At 41.7% G+C, this 13,294-nt stretch overlaps 1 protein-coding gene across 1 annotated transcript in view; it reads right to left on the reverse strand.

Annotated features, from left to right (window-relative positions):
• Window positions 1-13,294, reverse strand: part of pemt (phosphatidylethanolamine N-methyltransferase) — a 138,047-nt gene that overhangs the window by 40,214 nt on the left and 84,539 nt on the right. Inside the window, exon 5 of the mRNA XM_076266992.1 lies at window positions 10,471-10,582. Within this exon, the coding sequence (XP_076123107.1) occupies window positions 10,471-10,582 (112 nt within the window). The remainder of the gene's footprint in view (window positions 1-10,470; window positions 10,583-13,294) is intronic.

The raw sequence follows: 13,294 nt of genomic DNA on the forward strand, positions 1-13,294 counted from the left end.
CTCATTAACCCAACCCGATGAATGGAGGGTTCTCTCTTTAAAAGAGAAAGCAGATCTGTTAGCCGCTGTTCCAGATAATCTCTGGGCAGCTGATAGTTATGACTTTGGGACTCTATCTACTGCTCAACCATTAAAAATATGCGCAAAAACATTGCATTACCCGTCGAAAGCCCAATATCCGTTGTCGAGGGAGGCTGAGCAGGGGATAGAGCCCGTATTCAAATCATTATTGGACAGGGGAGCTATTGTGCGTTGCAGTTCCTCCCCAGTTAACACACCAATTTTGCCCGTTAAGAAGTCTGATGGCACTTGGAGATTTGTGCAAGATTTAAGACTTGTCAACGACGCTATTCACCCGAGGCATCCTATTGTGCCAAATCCTTGCACAATTCTCTCTAGTCTGCCATCCACTGCGAAGTTTTATTCTGTAATTGATATTAAAAATGTGTTTTTACGATAAGAGTACATCCTGCCTCTCAATTTTGGTTTGCCTTCACCTTTAAAGGTCAAAGGTATACTTGGAGTCGTTTGCCTATGGGATACACAGAATCACCTTCAGTGTTTAATGAGGCATTAGTGGCCTGTCTGACACAATTTACTCCACTTGCAGGAAGTACTGTTATTTCTTATGTTGATGTTTTATTAGGAAGTCCATCAAAATAATCATGCCTGATTGATACAGTGGCATTGCTGAAATACCTGGCCAGGGTGGGACTTAAAGTCTCCTAAAGAAAAGTTGCAACTCTGCCAAGAGCAAGTTAAGTACTTGGGTCATATACTTACTCCTGGCTGAAGGGCCCTGGATGCGGCGCGCATCACTGCAATTACTGGTTGTCCGAGACCCAGGACAAAGCAGCAATTGTTAAGCTCCTTAGGAATGATTGGTTATTGTCGTGCTTGGATTTTAGACTTCTCGGAGAAGGCACAAACTCGCCGAACGTGTGTAAATGCTTGTAAGAGTTTGACTGACATTATGACTTGGACTGACGACTGTGAGACTGTTTTTGTGATTTTTGAAACAAGCTTTAGCTTCAGCTCCAGCTTTGGGATTGGCTAATTGTTCTTGATTTTCATTTGTTTGTGTGTGAAAAAGGAGGTTACATGTCTGGGGTATTATGTCAGTTGCATGGTGGACAGTATAGACCAATAGCCTATCTGTCAAAGAGACTGGATCGGTAGCAAGAGGCTGGGTGCCTTGTTTGAAGTCTGTTGCAGCTGCTTCAAATGCAGTAATGGCTTGTGCGGATCTAGTATTAATGCATCCTTTGACTGTTCATGTTCCACATGACGTGGATGCACTGCTTTTACAAGCAAAGACATCACATCTGACAACTGCCCGCCTCCTCTCTTACCAACATGTTTTATTGACTTTAGCACATGTCACACTTGTACGTAGTACCACCCTCAACCCATCGACATTATTACCTACCGTGAAGATGGTGAAAGCCATGATTGCTGTGATGTCATAACAATTTGTACTAAACCTCGTCCTGATATATCTGAGGAATCCCTTACTAACCCAGACTTAATTTTTTATGTCGATGGTTCCTCATTACGCTTGGAATCTGGAGAGGTAGGGAGTGGCTACGCTGTGGTGAATCAATTTGAAGTGGTTGAATCTTACTCGCTCCCTCCAACTTTTTCTGCCCAATCTGCTGAGTTGATTGGACTTTTTCGAGCTTGTGTGTTGGCAGCTGGAAAATCTGTTTGCATATACACTGATAGTCGTTATTGCTGGGGAATTGTTCATGACCATGGAGCAATATGGAAAGAAAGAGGCTTTCTTACGGCTACTGGTAAACCTGTACAACATAAAGAGTTCATTGTATTGTTGCTGGAGGCAATTCAGCTTCCTTCTGCTTTAGCAGTGGTTAAGTGTGCAGTGCATATTAGAGGCGCTGATGAGGTCAGCCTTGGTAATGAGAGGGCTGACTCGGCTGCTAAAAGTGCCGCGAAGGGGGGAGTTGAGAGGAGGATACCACCAGAGTTTAAGACTTTCGAACAAAACACAATTGTTTTTGAATTTGCATATACCAGATATAGTGACATCAGGTCAAGCTTTAAAAGAAGCACAAAAATCGGCAGATATAAAAGAAAAAGGAAAAATTGTAAAAAGAATGTTTTCATAATAGTTGCTAAAGTTACTCATGGTTTAGATCATGCGAGTGCAACAGCTATGGTAAAAACAATAGAACAATTTTATTTTGCACCAGGATTCACTACCGCGGCAGCTGCTTACTGTGATAGGTGCATTACCTGTCTTAAACATAACACCGCACCCACAGTGAGAACCCAAGGAGGGCATCACCGACCACCATCAGACCCGTTTGAATATATTATAATGGATTTTATTCAATTGATCAATTAACAAAATGCAAAAGTTATGAATATTGCCTTGTAATTGTAGATATGTTTTCAAAATGGCCAGAATGTTAATGGAATGTTGAAAGATAAATTGACTAAAATAATGGGATGGAATTGGTTGACTGCTCTACCTTTGGTTCTCCTCTACCTCAGAGGCCGTGCATCAAGATCAAAAGGGTTAAGCCCATTTGAGATTTTGACTGCCCGTCCCATGCCAATTCCAGGTTTACCTAATCCTAACCTCATGTAGTTGTTACCTTGTCTGGTTACATGCGAGAACTGATTGCTGCTCTATCTTTTGTTTCTTAACAGGTGCAGTTGACTTTGCCTCAAAGTTTTCTGGATACATACCCAGTGCTTGTTAAGGACTTTCGAAGAAAATGCTGGAATGAAGAACGGTGGCGCGGACCGTATCAAGTTCTGTTATCTACACCTACCGCAGTGAGAATTGCGGAAAGAGACTCTTGGATTCATCTGTCACACTGCAGAGTGGTGAAAGAACCGGAACATTATCTCAACTGACTGTGACTTTATGCTTGAGGTTGACCAGTGGAGATTTTGGCAAACTTCGCCAGTAGGCCTTTGGATATATGTTCCATCGGGGATAAGGGAAGTGTTGCAAGATCCTGCTGTTTTAACCTGCATTACAACTAGAAAGTATTGGACTGCAAATGAACGGGAAGTATGCTCTGATTGTTACACATTTTACTAAGTACACATGTGAAGTCATTCCATTGAGGGAAGGGAAATCAATTAGTGTGGTACACCAGTGTCCGTTAAAATTAGTGGATTCAACCATCCATCATCCAAATCAGTGGTGGATATTAAAAGTAGAAACAAGATATCAGTATACACTAAACTAGCACTGTTTTATTTCCAGTTTAGCTAGATATTTCATCATCGCTGGACAGTGACCTGGGGAGGGCCTAAAAAACCCAAGCCAGCTCTGCTGTTGAAGATAGAATAGAGTCTTTGTTGTTTTGTAACTGGGAGTAGAGTGGGGCTAGTGTTGCCATTCTGTGTGTTCTTACTGATTATGCCCACTTCTCCAGAGGAGGAGATCTGTGGTACTAATAAAGCCTGTGAAGTGGCTTTCCAAGTTAGAACAACTGTAGCAGGGACGAATGAGACCTGCTGGGTGTGCCAAGAAAAGTCTTTTTAAATGTGTGTTTTTCCCTACAGGACTTCTGATGATTCTGCATGCTCTGCATCTCGACTTTGTACTAGTAAAGATTGCCTTAACATAGTAGGTGTGACAGGGATATAACAATTTTTAGGTGGTTCATCCTTGAATATTATGTTAACATTAATGGATTCTGTTTGGATAAATAAAACTGGACAAAAGATTTGATAGAATGATATTACATTGTGAAATGAGTTTTACCCTGATATGATGACCCGGAAATGTTTTTGGACATTGTTATTGGAAATTGGATTTTTCTTTTTTATTTCTTTTTGATTACTAAAATTTCTTTGTGGCCTTAAGCCCCAAAGGGGGGAAATGAAGGAGAAATTTTGGATTACTAACATTTTTTTTATATTCTGTATATGCTTTCTATACATTCAATACTGTGCATCAACTTTGCTTTGTCTGTCATTTGCTCTTTCCATGTCATGATTTTCTAATAAAGGTCATGCGACCCCCTTTGTCACGAGTTAAGGGTATTCTGCCTGAGGCAGTAATATTAGGAATATCCCGACAGGAACTAGACTATGGCAAGAGAATGCTGAAGGATGTATATGTATTGTATTGACCAATTATCTACTTACTTGGAGTAGCCCCATGACTTGCGTATGGCGCATGGATCACATGCTATGTCCAAGAAGTGTATATGTATTGTTGTATTTCTGCATGTATGAGGATTTTTGCAAAAGACCATTGTACTCATGTGATTTGTATTACCAATGTAATTAACATGTATAAGATGGGGCTTCGCCCTAGAGGACTTTGAGTAGTGTTACTGGAACATGCTGTTGCTAGTGACCTGCTACCGGTATCGTGAATAAACCTGCAGTGGTTCCTCACACCTGAGTGTTGCCTGGATATTTTTGACCACACACATTAAGTTTTATCGTTTCTACCTTTACCTCCTCTACCAAGAGCTTAATTAAAAAGCCTATTACCATTAACAACATTGTCAGGATCATGCGCCCTATTGGCCACTTGCTACACTGCTCTACAACATCTGCGCCCTATTGGCCACTTGCTACACTGCTCTACAACATCTGCGCCCTATTGGCCACTTGCTACACTGCTCTACAACATCTGAGGCAAACTTCCCACAAGAGAGGCCAATAAGATGAAGATGGACAAAATGAAAGATTTGATCTTCTCTTTTGCGTTGCGATGGTCACATACACACACACACACATACAAATCTACCCTAAGACACACACAGACAGACAAAGAAACACAAATACAAATGCAAACAAACTGATGAAAACATAACCTCCCACACAGGACAGAGAGAGAGAGAGAGAGAAATACCACTTATGGCTGAAACTACGCAATACCATAGGCATCACTGAATTCACAACTTACCTCTGTGCAGCATACATTCCCCCAGCAGACTCAGACTACTACGAAGAAGATTACTTCAATAAGCTACACAGAAGTAGGCTATTTCCAAGCACAGGGCAAAGTGCTACTGTGTGGAGACTTTAATGCACGGACAGGCATTGAGCCTGACTTTATTGACCCTGAGGGTAGTGCACATGTGTTTGTCCAGTCACCATTGCACCTTTCACCAACGACCACAACACGAAACAACCTAGACTGTGTGTTGAACAACAGTGGTAAAGAGTTAGTGCACCTCTGTCAAGCCTTAGGCCTGTACATTCTTAATGGCAGGATCAGAGGGGACTCTTTGGTGAGGTTCACGTATTCTTCAGTCCTGGGTAGCAGTGTAGTGGATTATGCAATCACTGACATGGACCCCTCCCACTTCAGTCCATTCACTGTCAGGCAACAAACTCCACTTTCAGACCATAATCAACTAAATATATTCCTAAAAATTACTAACCATTCTACTAACGCAGATAAGGAGCCCAGTAAAATGTACAAACTCAATCCAATGTACAGATGGGCTACAGACAGTTCAGAAAAATTCATACAAGCCTTAAATTCACCAAAATTAACTAACAAAATAACTAACTTTACTAACAAACCTTTCTCTAATTTAAAAAAATTTCAACATCGCTGTTCAAGAGCTGAACCTTATTTTCCACACGGCTGCAAAAAAAAGCTGGGCTAACAAAAAGCCAGAGAGCAAAAACCAAACAACCGAAATGTGATGGTTTGACACAGAATGCAAAAATATGAGAAAAGAAGTAAGACAACTGTCAAACCTAAAACACCGTCACCCCCAAAACACAGATTTAAGACAACAATATTGTCTGACCCAAAAAAGTTACAAACAAACTATCAAAAGAAAAAAACAGCACTACACTAATAAACTTATCTATGAAATCGAAGACTCTACCAATAAAAATAAGTTCTAGGATATGTGGAATAATTTGAGCATAAAAGAACCAAAAGAAGTACCAGTACCATTCAAAATGGTAACATTTGGATTGAGCATTTTCAAAAGCTTTACAGTGAAATACAATTAACAGAAACAAATCAAAACCAGATCAAAGAAAAATTTAAAACTTTTGAATTGGTATTTAAAGACAACCAAAATCCACTGGACTTCCCCATTTCCAGTGAAGAATTATCACAAAAAATTAGATCTTTAAAGCCCAGTAAATCTTGTGGGCAAGATAACATCAGGAGTGAGATGCTTAAGCTGAGCACACCCGAGATGCAGAATGCAATTATTAAATTATTTAATCTTGTTCTAAATTCAGGCTGTTTTCCTGACATCTGGAATTAAGGAATTATTACACCAATTCATAAAAGTGGAGACAAATTGGACCCTAATAATTACAGAGGTATCTGTGTGAACAGTAATCTGGGGAAGGTATTTAGTTGCATATTGAATGAAAGAATCCAAACCTTCCTTAACAAGCACAATACCCTGTGTAAAAACCAAATTGGCTTTCTTCCAAACCATCGTACTACAGATCACATTTACACCTTACACACCCTAATCAACAAATACGTAAAAGATAAGAAAAATGGGAAAATATTTGCATGTTTTGTCGACTTTAAAAAAGCATTTGACTATTTGGCACAACCGACTATACTACAAACTTTTAGAAACTGGTGTAGGGGGTAAAGTATATGATGTGATCAAATCAATGTATTCAAACAATAAATGCAGTGTAAAAAAACTGGGAAAAAACAAACAAACAGAAGTCTTTACACAGAAATGAGGAGTGGGACAGGGTTGCAGTCTGAGTCCAACTCTGTTCAACATCTACATCAACGAGTTAGCGGTGCAGTTGGAACAGTCTGCAGGCCCTGGACTCGCCCTCCAGAAAACAGAGGTCAAATTTCTGCTCTTTGCAGATGATCTGGTCCTCCTATCCCCTTCTGAACAAGGCCTTCAACAACACCTGGACCTGCTGGCAAAATACTGCCAGACCTGGGCCCTGTCAGTAAACCCCACAAAAACAAAAGTCATAATTTTTTAAAAGAAACCCAGATGTCAGGAACACAGACACATGTTCACTCTTGGTGGCACTGCCTTAGAGCACATGATGCAGTATACTTACCTCGGTCTGGCCATTACTGCATCAGGAGGTTTCAGCATGGCAGTGAATGCACTCAAAGAAAAAGCCCACAGAGCCCTCTACTGTATGCAATAAAATCTAAATTTTACAATATAAATATACCAATATCAATCTGGTGCAAATTATTTGACAGCATAATACAGCCTATTGCGCTGTATGGAAGTGAAGTGTGGGGTCCACTCAGCATGCATAACTACACTGCATGGGACACGCATCCAACAGAAGCCCTACATGCAGAATTCTGTCGATTTATACTTAAAGTCCAAACAAAAACACCAAACAATGCATGTAGGGCAGAGTTAGGCCGTTACCCAAAAACGAGCACTACAATTCTGGATGCACTTAAAATCAAGTCCCAAAAATACACTCCATTTTGAGGCCCTAAAAACCCAGGACCTGAGCCCTAATATGAGCCCCTTGTGCCAACTGGTACTGAAGCTCACTAACTCCATAACAAACACATATATACAAAATGCTCAGACCAGTACTGCTTCCAAATCAGCAATTAGTGTCAAAATTGTCATCAAACAAGCAAAAGAACACTATTTGGAACATTGGAGAAATCAAACTATCAGTCAAAGCAGAATGAATTTCTATCTGACCCTAAATCGAGAATATAAATTGGCAGAGTATCTCTCCTCTGTCAGAGATATGAAAGCAGAGGCAAATCCTGACCAAGTGCAGGCTAAGTGACCACAATCTTACAGTGGAAACAGGCAGACACAGGAAAACCTGGCTGCCCAGAGAGGAAAGAATATGTGGTCACTGCCAGACAGGGAAGGTTGAGACAGAGGAGCACTTTCTTATTCACTGTGATAAATATAAAGACATATGAGATGCATCTTTCCCTAGTCTTAAAACATATTACCCAAACTTTGAAGCCATGGGCACACATGAATAACTGGCTATCCTTTCAGGAGAGGGACATTCAGCCCCTCTAGCAGCAAGATACATTTCACACTGTCATGAGCTGAGAGACTCCAGCATAACTTAATTTTATTTTATTTCATTTATTTATATTTATATTCTTATCTCTATAGAGAATATACATATTGTCCTGTTCTAAAGGTGTGCTGATCTGTGCATATATGTATACAGTGTATGTATGTGTGTATGTATGTATGTATGTATGCATATGTGCGTGTATACAGTATGTATGTGTACTATATATATTTTATTATGTTTCTGTCATGTTATTGTTATACTGTGATATAATGTACACCTATATCTATGTCTACACATAGACACCTAGTTTTATTTCTGTGTCTTATTCATGTTCCCTCCATACTTACTCCATACATGGACTGTTAACACTCAACATGTTCTGAAGAAGTCCAGACAACGACTCTACTTCCTTCGTCAGCTAAGGAAATTCAAAGTTTCTACATCCATCATGAAGGCCTTCTACACTTCAGCGGTTGAGAGTGTTCTAACTGGTAGCATCATCACCTGGTATGGGAACTCCACAGTTAGAGATTGTAGTACTCTGCAGAGAGTAGTGCGCTCAGCTGAACGTACTATAAGAACTCAACTCCCTGCTCTACAAGAAATCTATTCCAGAAGAGTACTCCTAAGAGCCCAAAAGATTGTGAAGGACTCTTCTCATCCTAACAATGGATTATTCCTACCGCTGAAATCAAGAAGACGCCTATGTAGTCACAAAGCCAGAACTGAGAGACTCAGGAGAAGTTTTTATCCCCAGGCCATCCGAACTCTGAACTCACACTATACTGACTTTGCACACATTCACTCCTCAGCACTCTCAAACATTTCCCAACTCTGAACTCACACTATACTGACTTTGCACTCATCCACTCCTCAGCACTCATGACCCCCCCCCCCCCCACACACACACACACACACACACCTACATGACTTTTAGCACTTTTACATCCCTCTCCCTATGCTGCAGACCTTTTATTTATTTTCTTATTCATCACACGTCAAAACACACACACACACACACACACACACACACACACACACACACACACACAAACACATATCTGACTTTCTCCAACTTTTGCACATCTCTATAGAACTTTTTATTTATTATTTTTGATTTCTCCTCCATCTATCTACCCATGTCCTTGATTGCCTAGCCTTTCTGTCCCCCCCCCCCCATCCCCAACACACACACACAAAAAAAAAAACACACACTCTTACATCATCACTGTCATCACCTCACATACATACAGCACACTGCTTGCTACAGTAAGCCTCCTCTACATACTTGCTGCACACTGCCCCCCCCCTCCCTACATACACAGCACATTGTCTTCAGGATCTTCTCCAACACACATCCTCTACTTACTTACAGCATACTGCCCCCATCTACCCACACACACACTATACACACACACACACACACACAGTCACTGCTTCACTCCCCTCCCGCCCACACACACATCTTCACTGTCATCACTCACATACATCATACTTGCAGTACACTGCCCCCCCCCCTCTCCCCTACATACACAGCACATTATTTCATCAGGAAGCTTCTCCAACACACATCCCCAACATACTTACAGCACACTGCCCCCGCCCCCCCACATACACAGCACATTGTCTTCAGGATCTTCTCCAACACACATCCTCTACATACTTACAGCATACTGCCCCCACCTACCCACACACACACTACACACACACACACACAGTCACTGCTCCACTCCCCTCCCGCCCACACACACATCTTCACTGTCATCACTCACATACATCATACTTGCAGTACACTGCCCCCCCCCCCCCCTCTCCCCTACATACACAGCACATTATTTCATCAGGAAGCTTCTCCAACACACATCCCCAACATACTTACAGCACACTGCCCCCGCCCCCCAATACACAGCACATTGTCTCATGAGGAAGCTTCTCCAACACACATATTGCACACTGCCCTCTCCCCACATACACAGCACACTATCCCATCTCCCTTGTCATCCCCCCAACACACACACCAAGACCCTTGGCAGTTGGGTTAGCCCCTTGAGCCGTGGATATGCCTAAGGTTTCTTCCTTGGTAAGGGAGTTTTTCCTTGCCCCTGTTGCTCTTGGGTGCTCCTTGTTGGTGCCCCCCCCCCAATCGCAATCCTCCCCCACCTTTCTTATGCAGCCCTTGCCACTTAATCTACTAAACCCCTCTTCTACTGCACTTTTTACCCCCCCATAAATGCACAAATAGGCTGACACCATACTTAATTTCACTGCATTTCTTACTTCCAGTAACTATATGCATGTGACAATAAACTTCCTTGTATCCTTGTATCCTTGTACTTTGTATGACTGCTTTGGCAACACGAATGTCTTATTTGTCATGCCAATAAAGCATTTGAATTTGAATTTGACAGAGAGAGAGAGAGGGAGAGAGAGAGAGGGAGAGAGAGATGCAGGCACACGCACACACACGCACACACATGCACTCACATGAGGGCCAGGCCCAGGTAGTTGAGTGTACTGCCCCAGTACATGGGGTTCTCCATGACGTTAAACGGGAAGCCAGTGACCTTCTTCTCCATCAGGATTCCAAAGTAATCACCTGCAGAAACACACACATCCACACACAGACTTTAATTCCCTCTCCTCTGTAAACACTCATGACAAGTCTGCTAAAGACAATGGCAGTCTGTGCATGCTTAGAACATGGCAGTCTGTGCATGCTTAGAACATGGCAGAAAAGAGATTAGAGAACAGCACAGAATAAGAGCACTTGCTCTCCTAACACATCTAACAACCCCAGTGTGCCTGGCCCACACTAACATTCTGTCTACTGCAATCTCCTTATTAGACTCCCACTACACGTACTATCTCCTTATTAGACTCCCACTACACGTACTATCTCCTTAGACTCCCACTACACGTACTATCTCCTTATTAGACTGCCACTACACGTACTATCTCCTTATTAGACTCCCACTACACGTACTATCTCCTTAGACTCCCACTACACGTACTATCTCCTTAGACTCCCACTACACATACTATCTCCTTATTAGACTCCCACTACACGTACTATCTCCTTAGACTCCCACTACACGTACTATCTCCTTATTAGACTCCCACTACAGGTACCGTCTCCTTAGACTCCCACTACACGTACTCAGGGGCGGAGCTACGTGGTGGCCAGGGGGGGCCACGGCCACCACTGGTCAAAGCTTGGCCACCCTGCTGGCCCCCCCAGCTCCGTTCAGTGAAAAGTTAAAAAAAAAGATTGCTGCCGTTTTCAACGGTACTTTGAAAGGAAGTGTAGCCTACGGTTCTAATCAAATCGTGAGTAGGCCTAGTGCAGCAGCAGCAGGGGACAATTCAAGTCATCTGTTAAAAACACGTGACAGTAGACTACTACTTACTTAACCTCAGTGACAACAGGTGAGTTGATGATGACTTGGAACATTAATGTTAATAAAATGTTAAAATGTGACACAAATCATAGCAAAGTGAGCTGCGTTGGGCTGTTCTTGTTAGGTAGGCTCTGACATTGATGTGTGAGGCTGATCAAAAATAAGCGAATGCCCGCGGTAACGCTGTTACAAAAATATTTTGATAATATTCGGGTGAAATGCAAGCATATTAGGCACATATCTCCGGATGGCTCCAATAAAAGTAGGCTAACAGTGTCTAGCCTAGGCTACTTTATAAAAACATAATTTGCTGACTGCGTGTGGTTCTTGCCATAGCTGGTCAGAGGCAGGCTGCTGCGTTGCCTGAGTTCTTTGTTACATTGCTCCGGTAATTGCAACGAGATGAAACCTTAACTGCGTGACAGAGCAGAAGTGGGGCTTTCCAACGAGACTAAACACTTGTCTGTGCGATCAAGTATGAAAATACAAAAAAATCATGAAATTAAATCAAATTGCATTATATTTAGTTCACCTGCGCACCCACGCTCTCGTTTGAATTAGGCTACTCGCGAACCCGTGATCGCATAGATGTGGCATATCAGAAGAAAGAGGAGGCACAGGGCTATCCATTGGTACCAAGTATATCAATCCTGGGCTATAAAAACAGACAACGTGACTGCAAAATAACATCATGTACAAAAACCAATGCTGCACAGCCATTACTCTCGTTTGAATTAGGCCCTACTCACGAACCCGTGATCGGATAGATATGCCATGCATGTCAGATGAAAGAGGAGACACAGAGCTATCATTTGATACCAAGTACATCCTTCTGGGTTATAAAACAGACGAAGTGACATCAAAATAATAACTTCATATAGCTCGACTTACTTACCGTTTTTGTGTGTTGTTGTGGTGGAAAAGCATGTTCATAATCCAAAGCTATAATGTGTTTCTCTATGGCATAGCATGTTCATAATCCGGTTTTGAGATCCTAGCAAATTCCTACATGGCATCCAATTCAAGACTCACATTGCATCCCAATTTATTCGACAAAGAAACACCTTTTTCCCTTCACTTTGTTCATGGCTCATTGTTCTTGTTTGTGTATGGCACTTACAATGACCAGGATAAATGCTTCTAACTAAAGGTAGTGAAAAAGCCCTGAAAACAGTCTAGGGTTCTAAGGGTTAATGTCTTAATTCAGAGCCATGTTACTTACAGCCAAGTACTTGGAGTGGATAACAGAAAGAAATATAGTTTTGCCATCAGTATAAGATTAAATATCTGCATACCATATTTGTAGTATTTATTATTGTTCTTTGAGTTAACATCATTTGAATATGACTGATTAAGTAAGGTGCATTATCATAATGTACTTTTTATAGCATTGGCCTATTTATGGAAAATGTGTTGGAGTGGACAACAAACTGTTCAGGTTGTCTGTGAATGGACCTGTGTATCAGTGTTGGCTTTACACAATTTATTGCCATTATTAAAACAGGGTATCCTAATCTTCAAAACTTTTTGAGTAGTTTTCATATTGTAGTTTTGATTCCCAAGTGCCACCCCAATAAAAAGTCTGGACCCAGCTGGCCCCCCCTATAAAATAATCCTGGCTACGCCCCTGCACGTACTATCTCCTTATTAGACTCCCACTACACGTACTATCTCCTTATTAGACTCCCACTACATGTACAGTCTCCTTATTAGACTCCCACTACACGTACTGTACTATCTCCTTATTAGACTCCCACTACAGGTACCGTCTCCTTATTAGACTCCCACTACACGTACTATCTCCTTATTAGACTCCCACTACAGGTACCGTCTCCTTAGACTCCCACTACACGTACTATCTCCTTATTAGACTCCTACTACAGGTACCGTCTCCTTAGACTCCCACTACA

Source organism: Alosa pseudoharengus, unplaced genomic scaffold (genome assembly GCF_046254945.1).
Source record: "Alosa pseudoharengus isolate Yale_2024_CS ecotype anadromous, Long Island Sound unplaced genomic scaffold, YU_APseudo_1.1 YU_APseudo_1.1_scf_4, whole genome shotgun sequence".
NCBI lineage: Eukaryota > Metazoa > Chordata > Actinopteri > Clupeiformes > Clupeidae > Alosa > Alosa pseudoharengus.